Source organism: Podarcis vaucheri (assembly GCF_965113315.1).
Source record: "Podarcis vaucheri genome assembly, chromosome: 3".
Lineage (NCBI taxonomy): Eukaryota > Metazoa > Chordata > Lepidosauria > Squamata > Lacertidae > Podarcis > Podarcis vaucheri.
In genome coordinates this window covers 33335858-33354742 of record NC_138761.1, presented here as the reverse complement: position 1 = coordinate 33354742, position 18885 = coordinate 33335858, and the positions used below count along the sequence as shown (strand labels likewise).

Here is an 18885-nt window from a genome sequence, read left to right as displayed (position 1 = left end):
CCAAGCTAGCAGTTCAAAAGCACGTCAGTGCAAGTAGATAAATAGGTAAATGGTGTTTCCATGCGCTCTGGTTTCCGTCACGTCATTCCGTTGTGCCAGAAGCGGTTTAGTCATGCTGGCTACATGCAGCGGCGTAGCGTGAGTTGTCAGCACCCGGGGCAACGCAAGTAATTTGCGCCCCCTAACCCGGGGCAAGGCAAGTAATTTGCGCCCCCCTAACCCCTAACCTGCGAGTTGCTGCTGGCGCTGCCGCCCAAACGACGCCGCTTGCCCGGAGGAGGAGGGAGGCAGAGAGGCGAGGAAAATGCAACGGCCCAGCAGCTGCAGCAGCACCGGCGGAGGCGGGGCTGTGAAGAGGGGCTGCCTGGCGCGTCCTCCGCGGCGAGCGCTGAGAGCCGCTGCCTACCGGGCGCCTTCAGCCCAGACGCGCGCACAGCTCGGCGGTTCCGCGAGACATGCGGCTCCGCTACAGCCTGCGTCCGAGGCTCTTCGGTGACTCCGGAGGTAGCGAGCGCGCCCCCCCCAGATGTTGTGCCCGGTGCGCCCGGCACCCCTGGCACCCCCCACGCTACGCCACTGGCTACATGACTCAGAAAACTGTCTGTGGACAAATGCCGGCTCCCTCGGCCTGAAAGCAAGACAAGTGCCGCAACTCCATAGTCGCCTTTGACTGGGCTTAAGTGTCCAGGGGTCCTTTACCTTTACATATTAAAACATATCTCTCTCTCTCTCTCTCTCTCTCTCTCTCTCTCACACACACACACACCAACTAAAATCAATGCAATTCATATTTTCTGAATCAATTAAATAGTTTATGAGATTTGTATTACTTTGTGTCACAGAGCTATAGCTTCCACACTGACAGAACATGCTGAATTTTGTATGGCTGCTGATTTACTGGTAAACTGTCTGAACTTCATGTCCTTAACCAGGAATGGGTAACTTGCAACCTTTTAAACATTAGAGGACTACAAATCCCAACATCCTTGATCATTAGCCCTGATGGCTGGAGCTGATGTCATCTAAAGGGGCACAGGATCCTCACCTCTGGCCCAAAACAAAGGTGTGAGGGGGGGTTTAAGGTGCTGCTAACAGTTGTTTGACTTCACCCCTGGGGGTTCACTCCATTGCCTCTCAAGACAGAGGGATGCCAACAATTACAAAGTGAACTGACTCCCATGCTACATAATGCATAAATTAATACTCTGCTGCGTGCTGGCCAAGTACTTTCTGTTCTTTGTATTACTGTCTCCTTCCACAAACCAACACAGTTCAAGTTCCAATATAACTGCCCTTATATTGATTGGCAGTACCAACAACCAAGTTTTCAGCTTTTTTGAGATAAAATTACATTGAACTTCTTTCCTTTTAAAAGAAAGCCATTTAATTATTTAACAAACATCGTTGTGAATGTTCCTTCACCCATTATGGTAGCATTAAAAAAAACATCTTAAATCTAATAACCCACTTGCTTCAAAACCAGTCTTTTCTGGTGTGCTGCTCTTAGAACCTCTCCCTTTCAAGGTTTATTTTTCTATCCACTGCGACTTGATTGACTGTTGAAAATAGGGTCAAAATGAATTTGTATTAAATAAGTGTCAAGCAAAACCTTCCTCGAAGATGTTTTAATTCTTTCAATATTCCTAACTATGCATGAGATTAGATTTAGGAATTTAAAGAGTGAAAAATGTATTTCCCCCACTCCATATATGAGGCATACAGAAGCGGGTAACTGTCAGGGAACTGCCATCGGAGCTGGAGGCGGAGGGAAGGCTCGAAAGGGATGCAGGAGAGGGTCCCAGTAGGGAGAGAGGCAGCCTATCTGCTGGGGAAGGAAATCAGCGTAACACCAGGGATAAAGGGGGGCAGATGGGGGAAGCAGAGAGGAATCTCCAAGACTCTTCGCTGGAGACCAGCGGAGAGAGTACGGGTCCTCCACTGCCCACACCCTCCCTGCGCAGAAGACTTCCGCGCAGGGAGAGTAGGAGGAGACTTAGCGTCAAACAGCTTTTATGCTGGAAAAGGTTTAAGAAACGCCCACTGACGGATTCTGCCAGCGACTGAGACAGTCACGATGCTGGAGGCTGTTCAGTCAGAAAGGGTTAACCAGGTAACTTAGCCAGGAGTGGCGGCAACTTACGCATGAGCAACCCCTAAAACCATTACAGTAACCATTTGCTGGGGGCCCGACCCATGAACTGTGAGCATTCTCCCAGGGTGACCCATCAGCCAGGTCTGCATCATTGTAACCATGTTGGAGGCAAGGGAAGAGTATACAGTCGTACCTTGGTTTTCAAACAGCTTAGTTCTCGAACATTTTGGCTCCTTGACGCCGCAAACCTGGAAGTGCCTGTTCGTTTGCTTCCCGCAGCCAGTCAGAAGCAGCGCTTTGGTTTCTGAATGTTTTGGTAGTTGAACAGACTTCCAGAACAGATTCCGTTCGACTTCCAAGGTACAACTGTATATTAGTTTCTGTAGGATGGAAGTGCAATTTGATTTGTGCAAGTTTGCAGCATGATTGTAAGGAAGAATCACAGAAGAAAACGGAACATCAGCTGAATCTGAGAAACTGACCCAACTAGCTAGAGTACAGTGGTACCTCAGGTTACAGACGCTTCAGGTTATAGACTCCGCTAACCCAGAAATAGTACCTCAGGTTAAGAACTTTACATCAGGATGGAACAGAAATCGTGTGGCGACGGCAGCGGGTGGCCCCATTAGCTAAAGTGGTACCTCAGGTTAAGAACGGTTTCAGGTTAAGAATGGACCTCCAGAATGAATTAAGTTCTTAACCCGAGGTACCACTGAATACACTCTGGAAAATGGCTGGAAACAGCAAGAGTTTGAAAACACTCAAAATGGAAGCTCCGACTCAGTAGTCAAGATTCACACACAGCTACATTTAGGGACTTTTTCAGTCTGTGCAGGAAGCAGGTTCCCTCCCTCCCTCCCCCCATAGGATTAAACTGAAGCTAGAAAAATATTAATTTCAAACCAGAGGGTCATGACCACAGATTCCTAATTTCCACACCATAAGCTGCAGGCACACACCACCTAGGAGATGCGAGACACTCATTCCTTCTGGTGGTGGCCAATTCATGTAATAAGTGTGCTACTTTTATACTTGGTGCTACTTTTATACTTGTAAACTGAAAGAGGGATCCAAAAGATCAATTCACATGAATTGGCTGGAAGGGAAGCTTTGTTTATTGAAAGTGCTACTGCCATTATTGAAGTGGATGCGCACATGTGCGAACTAGTAACTACATCCATGTGTGTTTTCCCACCACATATAAATTTTGGTATGGCTCCAGATCTCAATACGAGTCAGAAATGCACACTTTCCTACATTTAGTTTGGAAGCAGTGCAAGAGATGCACGTTTCTTGAATTTCTATTGGTGCTGACTTACAGAAACTAGCAGTCAATGTGGCAGGGTTAAAAATTAAAGGCAAAAAACAAATGTTATTTCATGTATTTTAATAGCAAACTTACAGGAACAGCACAGAAGACAGACAACATTAAAAACATGTACTTGCATGTAGGACAACTTAGTTAGAAAAGTATAGCGAATGGATGGAATCTACTGTATGATAAAAATGTTACAGACACCATATAGTTGCCATCAATAAGAAATTTACCTATTTTTTTAAAAAATCCAAATGCTGGCATTGTCCAGAAAAGTTTGAGTGGCATATTTATAATTGTTATAAAGTTGAACTGCTGAAATATGTTCACTGAAATGGTTTTTGATAGCAATAATGCATTATATGTCCCCACGTTTATATTAAAAATCCACACACAAATGAAAATGAAAAAGAGCTTGCCAATACCCGATTCTGTCCTCTATTTTTTTTTTTTTTCATTTTTGCAACCATATACTTAGGTACCTTTTAACCCCATGGAAAAAAATATCTAACGTTCATTACTACCAATAACAGGAAGAAGAGATTTATTTTGTTTTGAGAATGACAAATCCATCTTAGAAGAATTTAAGCACGCTCTCCACGTATGCGGCGTGCTAGCTGGATATCTTTTGGCATGATTGTGACACGTTTGGCGTGAATAGCACACAGGTTGGTGTCTTCAAACAGGCCAACCAGGTAGGCCTCACTTGCCTCCTGTTGAGAGAAGAAAATAATTCGAATGTTTTAACCATAGTGCACGGACTCTCAAATAATTACAAACATTGGCACACTTTAGCTATGTCTCTCTTCTAAATTGTCTTATGCAATTGGGAGGGGGAAATAGATCTTTTGGTGCGATAGCACCTACAATTTGGCACTTTCTGCCTATTGATGTCTGGCATCAGATACCTTTGCTGTATCCTTTTTGGCACCTGCCAAAAAGCCTATCCACACATAGATCTTGGCATGCTTTAGTCTCTTTTTAGTTTACTGCTGATTTTAAATGTGTGTTCCATGTTTTAATTACATGATGTTCCTTGTAAATCATTTGTTAAAATCAAGTGGGATACAAATGTTGGTAAACAGAAAACAAGGTATTGTAGCCCTAGAGTTCTGATGCACCCATCTATAAAATCCTGTCTCTGATTAATTCCACACCTGGATTGGGCACTAACCATCATAATTAACGTATGTATTATCTTCTCCAAAACATTCTTGTAGCTTGCAAAACAAAAGCCCCTTCTGAATCCTGATCCACCACTAAGCAAGTGGTTTGTAGCAAGTTAACTCTTCCACAGGGGAACAACAGTTAAAGGATTGTTTTGAGTAGTTACATGAGCATAATGCTCTTTACACAACAGATATTCCCATCCTCCTACTTGTATCTTCCAAAAACTCTCTTCAGAGGGTTGGGGGCCCTCCTGAATAATGGGGGCCATGTTGTAAGGACTGAAGTGAAATGGGTGGAGAATCATCCAAAATCAGGCAGAGGGACTCTTCCTTCAGTGGGATGCAAGCCCTTTCTGCCTGATTTGGGGCAGGTTCCCACAGCAGCCATGACTGAAAGCCCCACTGTTCAGGAGATGCTCCCCACCCCCCACCCCAAATTAAAGGGAAAAAACCTTCTGCAGATGGAGGCAAGAGGAAAGGCTGATTGTGCAAGCTGTTTTCTGCTTGCACAAGCACTGTATAATACTTCGGAATCCATCTTCACAGGAAAAGCAGTAGGGAGATCAGGATCTACTGAGACATCTCTGGGGGATTTACAGTATGACAGTCAAGTTTTCTGGCTCCCAACTATCTAGCAAAACCAACAATTAATAAGTATTTCCCACTCCACCCTAATTTTGGCTTCTGAAAGAAAGGTAGATGTGGATTTTTAATATGGACCAGGCATATGCTCAGAGGTACGCTGTCCTTAATTCTCATTATGTTATCCCTCCTGAGCCACTATATGCACCTGGCTATGGCTGGTAGGTCTCAGGGTTGTGGTATAAAAATTAAAGCCTAATGCTTGCTCATCCTGGGATTAAAATAAGGTCAGGATTGGACAAGAATCTGGCCAAGGAATGTAGGTGTATTGTGGGTTTTATGAAGCAGCAGCACCACTACTGCTACTTTTTACCAGCAATAAAGCGATTTCTTTGATGTCCATGCTGCACTCTGATTTCTCAACCATTCAGTCTTGCTTTAAAAATCATAATCTGGCAATGGGTAGCCAGAAACCTCATAGCACCCTGGCTGGAGGACTGTACACAAGACAAGTGCAGCCTGTGGACCCTATACGGCTGTCAATAAAATTCCTATTCTTTGGTCATCAGTCTGGGACTGCAAACACAGTGGGTGTCATGCACCAACATGACGGTGGGTTGTGTTAAGAGTTGATGGGCCGTAAATAAGGCAGGCTTCATCTAGAGTCTAGATCTAGACTGTGCTGAATTTTTTAGACACCTGTTTTAGCTTGAATTCTGCATATGCTGTGTAGAATTGTACATGTTTCACGCACAAATCTTGTGATATGCCAACATTATTCTTAGGATGGCTAATGGACTTATTTCTTGTACCTCTGTCCCTTTAGAGCAGGAGGTGACAGTGTTACATCATACAAAGCAGGCAAAGCATGCTGCAAAACATTTGGGTTTATGTGAGTCCCATGACTGACAAATCAGTTCTGTCTGGGAACTGTTTCTGAGAATGTCAAATAGGTCTGTAAAGTATTAAATGCTCTTGACCAAACTGCGGGAGGCAGTAAAAGACAGGAGGGCCTGGCGTGCTCTGGTCCATGGGGTCATGAAGAGCCGGACACGACTAAACGACTAAACAAGGCCCCTGAGTGTAGCACTTACAAACTAAGGGCTGCTTCTCCCTTGTTAAGTCGCTGTCCTCACCACAACTTAGCCAAGCTTACATCACTCTTGTGCACATAAGTGTTGCATGAAAAGGGATAATGTGCCTTTCTACTTTTGGAAAATACACTGGATCTGCCTAGAATTGGCAATGTCATGCTCTTCACATTTAGCTACTTACACATCAGTAATTTGTGGAAATAAATCAAGAAAGAGAACTTGAAAACAGCACGAGTTCCCTCTCCATATTTGGAAATCACCACATCTAACACTAATGCAAGCTTTGTGTTTTGTTGGAGAACATGCAGATTGTCTTGCCGGATCAGAACAAGGTCCTCCCACTGCAGCGTTCTGCCTTCAATGGTTTATCTTATAATAAAAGGGCTCAAAAAGTACATCTCACATACCAGGTGTATCCCAACCACATCCTAACAGGTACCCCTTGCTCTTCCTAATGATGTGTGGAAAGAGGAAAGGTGTGTGGAAGTTACTTGGAGGTTTGACAAAGGCAGAAGCTGCTAAGTACAGTGGTGCCCCGCAAGACGAATGCCTCGCAAGACGAAAAAATCGCTAGACGAAAGGGTTTTTCGGTTTTTGCGTTGCTTCGCTAGACGATTTCCCCTATGGGCTTGCTTCGCAAGACGAAAACGTCTTGCGCTTTTTTTTTAAAGCCGCTTGAAGAGGCGCAGTTGTGACGGACCATGCTTCGCAAGAAGAAAAACATCGCAAGACGAAAAGACTCGCGGAACGAATTATTTTCGTCTTGCGAGGCACCACTGTATTCTGATGCAGCGTAATGTAGATCATATTCCTGACAAATCTCAGAAATGGTTTGGTCAACCTTCATGCAGAGTAAAAATAAAAAAATGAATCTTGAAGGGTGGTGGAAAGAAATAATGGATTCATTTGCAGTTCCTTTAGGAGATCTATTTTTGAAATCCTTATGTTCCAACATTTCAAGTTTTAAGATCTTCCTCAAGGAGGTGAATTACTTTAGTTCTCCCAAATGCTGGTAGTTATCTGTGCACCTACAAACACATGGATGCTTACTTGTGAAACCCACCAATTGCGTGAAGTTTTGACTAACCATAGAAACAGCTGAACCAATAAGATGAGCGTATGGAAGTAACCAATCACATACTCCCTCACGTACTAACGGCACAGTGCTGTTAATGGCTGCACTCTGGAAAGGGCTTTTCATGTCATTTGTGATGGTAAAGCTATACCCACATGTGTACTGTCTGAGGCAGTTGTAAATTAAGTCTCATGTATATATTTTTAAAAGTCAGCTGAATTACTTTAGTAGAAAGAGTTTACCTTTAAGCACCTTTCCCCATGTCTTTTTAAAAGCTAGATAATTGTAACTTAGAAAGAAACAATTTGGGACACAAAATGGCTAATTGAAAACAAAGTTCATATATAAGGTTATGGGGTGGAAAACACTGTTAAGTACTCACCTGAAATTATATTGTTCAGACATGCATTATCAGTTCTATTAAGGGGCATCTTGCCATTTGGGGGGTTAAGGGCAGCTAGTAAGATACAATATGATTTTTACCTGCAAAGCACCAATAGCTGCGCTCTGGAAACGCAGATCTGTTTTGAAGTCCTGAGCAATTTCACGCACCAGGCGCTGAAAAGGAAGTTTGCGGATCAGAAGTTCGGTTGACTTCTGATAACGCCTGATTTCACGAAGAGCCACAGTACCTGGCCTTTAAATGATAAACAAAGAAGAAGAAACAAGACAAATAAGCTTTTTGTCTTCATCTCCGAAAAATAGAGCATACAAAATTCCAGAGAGAGAAATGAAAGTTTGAATAACTGTTCCATTCAAGAGACATGAGCATACAAGAACATTTTGTGCAAGACCAACTTCTACAAAATGAAGTAGTGACATGCTAAAATAAGTCAAATTGGTTTCAGCTAAAAAGAACAGTCCAAAACAGAATGCTAGAAACCATTGAAGAGTCTATGTCCTCTTTATGCAATGTAAATATTATGAGAAAAATGGCTACTAGAAGAATATCAGTAATTACAATTTATCCATTTGTGTATACACAGTCTTAAAAACAACATTTAAAAGTGTAAAGCCTGCTATTTACCTGCTTATCTGGAGTCAGCTACTGCCCTCTAGTGGTACAATGCACAAATTATATCAGTTTTACAGTAACAGCTGAGGAGCTAAACTAATTTAAATAAATGAAAAATTATCAGGCTCGGCAAGTTTTAAATAACGCAGGCTTCTTCCTACACCTTCATTAATCAGCAAGCCCTATTACTACATCCTAAACACGACAGAACCAGATTTGTTTTTTTAAACTTAATATTGTGATTTTCAGATTTTATTTTTAAAATCCATTTAATCAATACAATTGATATATTACTATCAAAGGCGATCTTACAGCTTTTTTCGGAGGAAATGTTCGATATAAAATATTTTTATGTTGAAATTTTTCTTTTCCGTCAAGAGAAGAAACAACGGAGACCTTGCCAGTATAATCCGATTCAATGTGAAAGATTTTTAAAAAAAATCCCCAAAGCAAAAAGTTGCGTTCCGATAAACATTTCCGCGTTGTTTGGGGACCTATAACATCACAATACTTTTGTTTGCGGTCATTTCTATACCTGTAGCGATGAGGTTTCTTGACCCCACCAGTAGAGGGCGCGCTCTTGCGAGCGGCTTTTGTCGCCAGTTGCTTCCTGGGCGCCTTCCCACCGGTGGATTTACGGGCAGTTTGCTTGGTACGAGCCATGTTCCCGCGAACTTCTCTTCCTTACACCTATCGGTAAGAAATCACCCACGCGATCACTATACACAGCAGCCACCAGAGGAGGGGGGGGGAAGGGTTTCCGAAAATGCAGATTTATTTGTTTTTAAAACTGCCTTTACAAAGACAACAACAATGCATCGGGTGTTAAGGACCTCCGAAACCTTAAGCGATTAAAAAGCTGCGGATCCACACCTCCGGTAGCAAGCCAAGCAGCCGACTTCCCCGCCTGCGAGCTTGCCACATAAAGAAATCCTTTCCCTTGCAAGTGCTGGATTGGATGGTAAAACGGTCAGGGAGGGGGGATCTAATTTATTTAACAGTAAAATAAATGCCTAGGATTGTAGTAGCCTGCTAAAATGCAGCCCTTGCCCAGGGCAAAAAACTGGAGCGATGCAGCAGCAGTCAAAAAGATGAGAGAGGGGCGATTCCAACACAACACAAGCGGTTCCTAACCCCCTCCCGTGGGCTCAGAAAAAGTGCCAATAATTTCCGAAAACGCCGGGGGACGTGCAGCTGATTTATGGCTTGCATTGAGCAAAAAACAAAAACAAAAATCGGTTTAAAAACAGAAAAGAAAACAGGGGGACTCCCAAGCCTCAAAGTGTTCTCCTGCAAAGCAGCCACCGTTCCCCTCGCCCTGCCGTGCGCGCGAAGGAAAAACAAATGGAAGCCGTAGACGAGCCAGGTTTTATTCCACAAAAGGAAGGGGGGGGGGAAATATCACGTCAGATTTTAAGTGCAAGAAAGCAACGAACTTTTGGGGGGTCAGGTTTTTCGGTGCTGCTCCCGCCTGCCCAATTGCCAGTGCTGAGGCTGCCTCGCTCCCAAGCGCCTCTCGCTGGCAAACTCATCCCCAACAAAATGGAAACAATCACGAAATGCAGCCTTAGACTCCCTATTGCAGGGAGAGAAAGAGAGAGACGGGGAGGGGGGAAAAATAAAAAAATAAAATAGCAACACAATAACAACCCCCCGGAAAAAAAATCCCCCAGCAGCTCCAAACTATGTGGGGTCCGACGGGCTACCGGGGAGAGGAAAAGTTTGGACCGAGAATCCCCCCAAATCGCGCTGGGTTTGGATCGTTTCCTGGGCACATTTCTCCCCTTTTTATTGTTTTTATGCAATAGGGAGGAAAAAAATATGGTCGGTGACCAGAGAAAAGAGACAAGATGGTGAAGCTGAGCAACAACTGTGGGGAGCCAGGGAAGGCAGGCAGGCAGCAGAGTTTCCCCGGGCTGGCAACGGGCTCCAGTTTGCAGCCGCTTCCCAGCTCCGATGCGGGGCGACGAGGGGCCGAGGGGGCAGGTGAGGGGCTGGGGAGGAGGATGGTGGGGGTCCGGGGTGCGGGGAGGGCGCTGGAGGGGGGCAGGAGCCGCGCGAAGTGGGGCTGGGGGGCCCTGCGCGAAGGAGCCGTCTCCTCGGCTGCGCTGGGGACTCGCCTGCCCCCCAACCGCAGCTCTTCCCAGAAGTTTGCCGGAAAGGTTCGGGGGGGCAGCCCGGAGGGGTCCCTGGCTAAGCTGGAGTGAGGGGGGGGCGCCGCCGCCGCGGGAGGGAGCGAGGCTGACGACTTACCCCCGTCCGCTGAGGCTGAGCGCGGCTGCCGAGCAGGCGAGGAAGAGCGAGAAGGCGCTAAAGCTGCTGCGGGCGACGGCGGCTGAGAGCACAATTGAAAGATGGCTGACTCGGGAGGGCCGTCTCCGCCGCTTAGCCCCGCCCAGGCCCCGCCCCCGCCGAGGAGGGCAGCCAATGGCGCACAATGGAGGGAAGGCGAGGCCACGCCCGCGCGGCTTCCTCCCTGCCCACTCTCGGCTTCCCGCGGCCGCCTCTGTGTGTACAAACACAAAAGACACGCCGCGCGCGCCGCAGACGGAGAGCGAGCGAGGGAGCGAAGCAGGGAATCCCCCCTTGGCCCTCCTGGCTTCCTTCCCCTGCCAGAGGGGAGCACGAGACCCCAAGTCAGCGCCCAACGGTCCAGCGGGAGGAGACCCCTAACCGCCAGGATCCGGCGGCGCGAGGTCAGGACCAACGGTCTCTCTGCGTTGCTTCGGGCATTAGGGGATGGCTTGGGGGCCCCTCGCTGCTCCTGGACTGAACTCTCAGCCCCCCCCCCCAGGTTAGGGTGGCCCGAGCCTGTGAGACTCTGGAGGCCAGGGGGGCCAACCTGAATAAAATATAGGGGGCACAAGGTAAGCCCCGTCCCACCTAATCGATCGCAAGACGTGGCACACGGACACCATTTGAATGGCAATGCCCATCAACTGCGGGGGTGGGGACTCCCTAAAATATTTTATTACGGGGGTGAAGGGACATCGGTCCCTAGGAGTTTCACTCCTCTGCTTGAGGCGCTTCACACGCCTGCCGCTTGATGAAGCCTCAAACTCGGGGGCGAGGAGTACTAGCGTTGAACGACTGAGATCCAACACCAAAGGGACTTTCCATGAAGTTTGAGGCTGCTCGATGAGGTGGGTGGAGGGGAACTCATTGGTGAGGAGAGAGGGATTGGAGCCCGATTGCAATGAATGAGGTGGAGTACGATAAAGGGGGTGGGGGTGTTAAAAAGTTTAAGGCCTTTAAAAGTGTGATTTGTTTTTTCAGAGGACTGACATCATTGCAGCACTTGCAATGGATTTTTATGCAATGCGCAGATTACGCTTCAAGTCAACAAGTGGTGAGCAGAAAGTGAGGTGTTTGGAGTTGGTGAACTGGCCCTCATGAAGTCCAACTTCAGTGTTTTGCTCCTCCAGTAATTCTACAACTTGCCTTCCTCAGAATATTCACATTGAAGCTTAAACCACTAGCTCCACCAGTTTAGGTGGCTTCAGTCACTGGCAGCTTACTCTTTTTATGCTCATCTGAAAAACCACAGTGGAACATTGGTTTTCAAACGTAATCCGTTCCGGAATTCTGTTCGACATTTGAAAATCGAGGATCAAAGGTCTGGCTGCAAAGTCAATGTGGAAAAAAGAAAAATGTGCCACAGAAGCCGTTCACCTTCCAAGGTGCATTCAAAAACGGAAGCATTCACTTCCGGGTTTTTGGTGTTCGGCTTACGAAACGTTCAGCAGCTGAGACTTTCAAAAATTGAGGTTTGACTGTACTGGACCTTCTGGACCATACACACAGAGAGAGATTTGTAATGCCCAGATTTAAAGAATGAGAGCTAGCTTAAAGGAATAAAAACTTCATTCCACAATTTCTGTTTTCTGACAGACACTATATATTGCTGTTAAGATTTGTGAAATCTCAAGCCAAGGCTAGCCTTAGGTTTGGGTGGCCCTTGTCTGTGGTCCCCCAATCCTTCCCTTCTAATCTCTCATACACATTCTTCTATGCAACAGGTGCCTCTCAACTCAGAAGCTGTAGTCATAGGATGAAAACTCCAGATGGTCAGGAACACTTTTCACTAAGTGCCCCTCCAGACTAGTGTTTTTGTGTGGGGGCGTGCTCTGCAGTCATTGACACCGTAATAGGGCATAAGTGGTTGATTTATACCGGACCATCAACACATCATTCCACTTTATTAGTTCTACAGTGCTTTCCTAATGTAACCTCATTATTGCTGTGTGGAAGGGCAGTTTTGCACTACAGCACAACTGAAGCAGGATAAACCACCTTCCCATCCTGAACATTTGTGGTATTAAAAGTTGCATGAATTCATTAGGAAGCTATGGGACATGCACTGATTGGAAATGAAGCAATAGTTCCATCCCAAAACTTTTCAAATCCCATCATAAGCACATATCATCTTGAATGTGCAATAAAAAGGATATCTGAAGGGGCCCTGATTTTATCATAGTAAAAGGCTATGATTTTCTCTATCTCCTTTTATACCTTCCTGACATCATCACTAGAAAATTAGTGAGTCTTCCATGAGACGGCTTTTCATGAATGTTTAGGTGCCTCAGAATACTGTATAACGGAGCAGGGTTTTCAGCAAGAGCATCCTTCACCAATGGAAGCGGCATGTTGTAGGCCCCAGTAGCTTTTTGAGGCTATTGAATATGCATGTTGTGCAGTGGCGTAGCGTAGGGGGTGCAGGGGGGGCCGGCTGCACCGGGCGCAACATCTGGGGGTTAGGGGGCGCAAATCCACGGGTTAGGGGGCGCAAATTACTTGCCTTGCCCCGGGTGCTGACAACCCACGCTACGCCACTGATGTGTAAATGATATGGCTCAATGTACCTGAGATTATCTCATGCCATAGTTCTGATAGTTGTTAATGTCAGATTGGTCAAGGGATGGCATTTATTGGTGACTAGGAGCAGCTGCTAAGACCACATAACACCTGTCTTGAAAGACCTACATTGGCTCCCAGTACGTTTCCGAGTTGAGCTTTAAAGCCCTAAACGGCCGTGGCCCAGTATACCTGAAGGGGAGCATCTCCACCCCCATCATTCAGCCTGGACACTGAGGTCCAGCTCCAAGGGCCTTCTGGCAGTGAAGTTATGGGGAACCAGGCAGAGGGCCTTGTTGGTAGTGGCACCCGCCCTGTGGAATGCCCTCCCATCAGATGTCAAGGAAATAAACAACTATCTTACTTTTAAAAGACATCTGAAGGCAGCCCTGTTTAGGGATTTTTTTAATGTTTAATGTTTTATCGTGTTTTTAATATTCTGTTGTGAGCCGCCCAGAGTGGCTAGGGAAATCCAGCCAGATGGGTGGGGTATAAATAATAAATTATTATTATTTTTCAGAAGGAACCTCACTACACCTTCCTTATGACCTGGTAGGAACTTATTTCCTCTCAAATAAGCACTTATCACTTCCAAAAGCCATTTTTCCAGTCCTGTTCTGACATACTTTTCAAGCCAGTATGTAGGTTACACCGACTGAAAAATATTCAAGAAACAGTGTGCTAAGGGACAACTGGTACCAAGTTGATACCAAGTCTGGCTCCAGAATAACTTTAGTGGAGGCACCGTGAACAACTATATCCACAAGAATGTTGTGCAAATTGATCACATTGTGCCTCTCCCATTTTACTAGCCAGATTATAACAGGCTTCTAACAACTCACAAAGGCTATACTGGGCAACACCAAAGTATGTAATGGTGGGTGCAAAGATTTCTTTACTAGGGAAGTCTCTAATATGGACTTTTAAGATAAATGTTAGGTTGGATTTTGCCCAAATTTTCCACTGTCCTGCTCATTTAACAGCATTAACTCCTCAGAAAACCAAGATAAGAAAGAAAGAGAGAGAGAGAGAGAGAGAGAGAGAGAGAGAGAGGGTTGTTAGGTACTAATAGCAGCTTCCTTCCTGCCGCAAAAAAAGCTTCCACTTTTCCTGAAGTCAGGTCTGCTTCTATACTGGCACCAAACCAGTGGAGGATTGTGAGGGTGTACGTGATAAGGATAGGACATTCTCTGTGGTGGCATCTTACTTCTGGAACTCATAGACTCAGAGAATTGTAGAGTTGGAAGGGACCAAAAGTTTCATCTAGTCGAGTCCTTTGCAATGCTGGAATCTTTTGCCCAACCCACAACCCAGAGATTAAGAGTCTCATGCTCAACCAACTGAGCCCTCGTTAAGTTTATTTAGTCCCTTACCTCCCTGGCTTCAGAAAGATTGTCATTACAGTTTTGTTTAGATGTGCTTTTTTTGCTGCCACTGTTTTATATATGTTGCTGCAAACTTTAGTACGGTTGTTTGTAAACCGATTTTATTGTGCTTGTTTTATTATGTTGTGACCTGCCTTGGGGGCCCGTATGAGTGTATAAATATTAAAAAATATGATTCCCTGTCATTAACATACTAACATGCACAACTAGCTTCTGAACAGCTTTTCACTTTGTGACTGTCCCAACTTCTTTTTGAGAGTTGCAAATCATGAGGGAGCAGTTAATTCCACCTGAAGCAGCATTACCTAATTCCTGATATTTATATTACCCAGTGGCCACAAGGATCTTGTGGAGGAAAGGAATAGCTCCACAGAAAGAAGCAGTTGCATCCCATATAACCTTTTTTCTGCTCATCAACGTTTATAACAGTCTTGGTCTGCATTTTGAACTGCTTGTATCAGAATTAAGATATATAAAGAAGGTAGCAAGTCTAGAATTATGAAGTACTTTCACATTCTGTACAGTAACAGAATTGTAACACTCAGATGCAAGCATTCTTGGATGACACAGATTATTTAGTTCCTTTCCAGTCAGTTCAGGCCAATGGGATTGAATGCAATTGTTTGCCCTGATGGATGACCTTTTCAGAGTGCGGTATACATATATATACATATACATATACATATACATATACATATACATGCACTGAAGAGAAGCAATGAGAAACAATGGTAGGTTGTGCCTGTGGGTTTAGGGTGGAGCCTCCTTTCTCAGTACATCTGCCTCTTCTCTGCCATTGTTGCCAGCTGCTGCTCTTCTGCCTCATCATTGCTACCACTGACTTTCTAGACCAGCATAGGCAAACTCGCCTTCCAGATGTTTTGGGACTACAACTCCCATCATCCCTAGCTAACAGGACTAGTGGTCAGGGATGATGGGAGTTGTAGTCCCAAAACATCTGGAGGGCCGAGTTTGCCTATGCCTGGTCTAGACAGTCACTCTTCCTCACCACAGCTGTTGTTTACTTGTTCGTTCCCCTGGAGCCACAACAAGAAGCAGAGGTGAAGAGGAACGGATCCAAGAAGCTGTTGTTGTGCAGGGTGGCCTTCTGGAGTGTGGACCCTCAGCAGGTGTCCAACCGTGCCAACCCTCAAAACTCCTGAATTATATCGTAGGATACAAAAATAATTTCTGCGATGCTTTGGAACCTTGAATAAATTTCTACACTAATGTCCTTATCCGGTTGTGTACTTATGTAGCTGCAGTTGTTCCATCACTCATGGAGCGATGTTAGAAAGGTGGATGTTGCTCAAATCAGAGTTTGTTTTTGTTTTTTAATGGTTGGGAAGGGAGCAGATCTGAATCCACATTTGCTCACTTTGTCTCCCAAACAGCAGGCTGGATTTTCTAATGGGACTTTGCAGCCCTGACATCTGGATTGGTGGCAGATGGCAGTGAGCTCCTAGCACCCAACTCTGTGCATGGTTCCTTATCCAGTTCGGATATGAACTCCTTAAATGCATTTGGGTGAGATTCCATAGTTTTCAGCCTAAGAAGTGTGCTGAGACAGACACTTCAGTGGCGGAACTCCAAAACAAAGTGCCTCTGTGGGCGCCTGGCCCCACCACCACTGGCCGAGAAGCGGTGATGGCTTCCAGCAATATCTCACAAGATATTGTGTGCACTGTGAGATCTCATGAGATCTCACCAGAACCTGCCACTGTCATTGCTGCTTGGTGGGAGGCTTAGGTGGTGCTGGGGCAACACTTTTCCATTTCGCCTCAAGCGACTTAGTGGGACAGGCTGCCATTCCCCTAACAGAGTTATCATTCACAGGAACTCTTGACAAACTAAAGTGACCAGAATTCGGTGGTGGGGTTGAGTATGTGCTTTGAATGTTCTTTAAAGGTATAGTATGTACACAGCCATGTTCATTAGTTTTAGTTGGCCTATTCTGAGTAAAGGGACGCGGGTGGCGCTGTGGGTTACACCACAGAGCCTAGGACTTGCTGATCAGAAGGTCGGTGGTTCAAATCCCTGTGATGGGGTGAGCTCCTGTTGCTCGGTCCCAGCTCCTGCCAACCTAACAGTTCGAAAGCACGTCAAAGTGCAAGTAGATAAATAGGTACCACTCCGGCGGGAAGGTAAATGGTGTTTCCATGTGCTGCTCTGGTTCGCCAGAAGCAGATTAGTCATGCTGGCCACATGACCTGGAAGCTGTACACCGGCTCCCTCGGCCAATAAAGCGAGATGAGCGCCGCAACCGCAGAGTTGGCCACGACTGGACCTAATGGTCAGGGGTCCCTTTACCTTTACCTATGCTGAGTAAACTTGGTTAAATACCGGTACCTCCCTAAGAATCAACTCTATCCACAATTCAAATATTGTTGGACCACAACTCCCATCATCCCTGATAACTGGTCATGATACTCAGGGTGATGGGAAATGGGAGTGAGAGTACACAAGATTCTCATCCTAACACTAGATCACAGTGCATAATGGCAAGTAGTAGGGAACAGTCCATGGCAGGAACTAAATAACCCTGGCCTCAAGTCTAATAGGGAGCCAGTGTGGTGCAGTGGTTAAGAGCGGTAGACTCATAATCTGGGGAACCGGGTTCATGTCTCTGCTCCTCCACATGCAGCTGCTGGGTGACCTTGAGCTAGTCACACTTCTCTGAAGTCTCTCAGCCCCACTCACCTCACAGAGTGTTTGTTGTGGGGGAGGAAGGGAAAGGAGAATGTTAGCCGCTTTGAGACTCCTTCGGGTAGATAAAGCGGGATATCAAATCCAAACTCTTCTAATAGATTTTCTCTGTGTGTGGAAATCTCACACTTTTATTTTGTGTTTAAAGACTCTTAAAACAGTAAGAAGAAACAAGCAGATCCAGTTCATATTTTTTCTTACATTGAACTCCTACTTTTCTGGCTTTTACTTGCTACATTTTTATTAAAACTTGTCCGCACATTATGATATCCAGGAAATTGGTTCAACGGTAAAGGTAAAGGACCTCTGACAGTTAAGTCCAGTCGTGGACAACTCTGGGGTTGAGGCGCTCATCTCTCTTTACAGGCCAAGTGAGCTGGCATTTGTCCGCAGACAGTTTTTCCGGGTCATGTGGCCAGCATGACTAAGCCACTTCTGGCGCAACGGAACACCAACACCAGAGCAGTGCACAGAAGTGCTGTTTACCTTCCCGCTGGAGTGGTACCTATTTATCTACTTGCACTTTTTGGCATGCTTTCGAACTGCTAGGTTGGCAGGAGCTGGGACCAAGCAACAGGAGCTCACCCCGTCGCAGGGATTCGAACCGCCAACCTTCTAATCGGCAAGCCCAAGAGGCTCACTGGTTTAGACTGCAGCGCCACCCGCGTCCCTTTTTTGGTTCAGCAATAGGTGAGCATTAATTATCATGCATAAATAATAATTAATGAAGGAAGGAGCAAAGTGGTTAATTTTTAAGAGTCAGATTCACATGATCAGCATGATCTTTATTGGGTTGCCTCCTACAGAAAGTGAAACTTCGGCATTAATAGACCATTTGATTTAATCATGTCAATTCATCTGAATGGATCTAGTCTATGACTAACATTGGATACTACCCATTGTTGTCTCAGTTTCCTATGAAAGAAGAAGAAGAGGAGGAGGAGGAGGAGGAGGAGGAGGAGGAGTTTGGATTTGATATCCTGCTTTATCACTACCCGAAGGAGTCTCAAAGTGGCTAAGATTCTCCTTTCCCTTCCTCCCCCACAACAAACACTCTGTGAGGTGAGTGGGGCTGAGAGACTTCAGAGAAGTTTGACTAGCCCAAGGTCACCCACCAGCTGCATGTGGAGGAGCGGAGACACAAACCCGGTTCCCCCAGATTACGAGTCCACCGCTCTTAACCACTACACCACACTGGCTCTCTTCTTGGGATATTTGAATATAAAATATCTGACCCTTAAAGAAATAAATCAGCCTGAAGGGGAAATACAGCGATGACTTACGTTTGGCTGTTGTAGCAGTGTTGCAACAAACCTTTAATGAAATTATTTCCTTGTTAAAGAGAATAGTAGCAATTATTAGCTCAGTTGATGTGTAGCTATACTCTGAACCAACTATGTCAGCACTGCACCTTATATCTGATATGCACTAGTATAATGGGATTGGAACCAACAGACAATGTAGCAGAACTGGCGTGTCTCTTGCTTCAGACAGGATGCTGCTATTGCTATACTGCCACAAACCAGTGTATTCCCATAGTTGGGCAGCACAAAGAATCATGATGTAAGAGTTTATCAGACGTTTCTTCCAAGATATGT

The 18885-nt window shown here is 45.5% G+C and overlaps 1 protein-coding gene and 1 long non-coding RNA gene across 4 annotated transcripts; one reads left to right on the top strand and one right to left on the bottom strand.

Annotated features, from left to right (window-relative positions):
- Nucleotides 1-3464: 3464 nt before the first annotated feature.
- H3-3A (H3.3 histone A) lies at nucleotides 3465-10737 on the bottom strand. Of its 2 annotated transcripts, XM_082218476.1 has the most exons (5): nucleotides 10596-10733; nucleotides 9779-9918; nucleotides 8878-9032; nucleotides 7811-7964; nucleotides 3465-4120 (listed from the first exon to the last, which is right to left on the bottom strand). In XM_082218476.1, the coding sequence occupies exons 3-5, from the start codon at nucleotides 9003-9005 to the stop codon at nucleotides 3992-3994; spliced, it is 411 nt and encodes a 136-aa protein (XP_082074602.1). In that variant the 5' UTR covers nucleotides 9006-9032; nucleotides 9779-9918; nucleotides 10596-10733; the 3' UTR covers nucleotides 3465-3991. The 2 variants fall into 2 exon arrangements, with proteins under 2 accessions (XP_082074602.1, XP_082074601.1); XM_082218475.1 differs by lacking the exon at nucleotides 9779-9918 and having other exon boundaries at nucleotides 10596-10737.
- Nucleotides 10738-10841: 104 nt separating this feature from the next.
- LOC309530014 lies at nucleotides 10842-12216 on the top strand. Of its 2 annotated transcripts, none has more exons than XR_014218586.1 (2): nucleotides 10842-11038; nucleotides 11619-12216. It is a non-coding gene; the product is annotated as an uncharacterized lncRNA (long non-coding RNA). The 2 variants fall into 2 exon arrangements; XR_014218587.1 differs by lacking the exon at nucleotides 10842-11038 and adding an exon at nucleotides 11045-11209.
- Nucleotides 12217-18885: the final 6669 nt, after the last annotated feature.

Excerpts from the sequence above, each read along its gene's own strand:
- H3-3A (XM_082218475.1), bottom strand. The coding sequence starts at position 9,005 with ATGGCTCGTACCAAGCAAACTGCCCGTAAATCCACCGGTGGGAAGGCG. Across the intron at positions 7,965-8,877 it reads AAGAAACCTCATCGCTACAG|GCCAGGTACTGTGGCTCTTC; the intron begins GTATAGAAATGA and ends TATCATTTAAAG. Across the intron at positions 4,121-7,810 it reads CAGCTATTGGTGCTTTGCAG|GAGGCAAGTGAGGCCTACCT; the intron begins GTAAAAATCATA and ends TTCTCTCAACAG.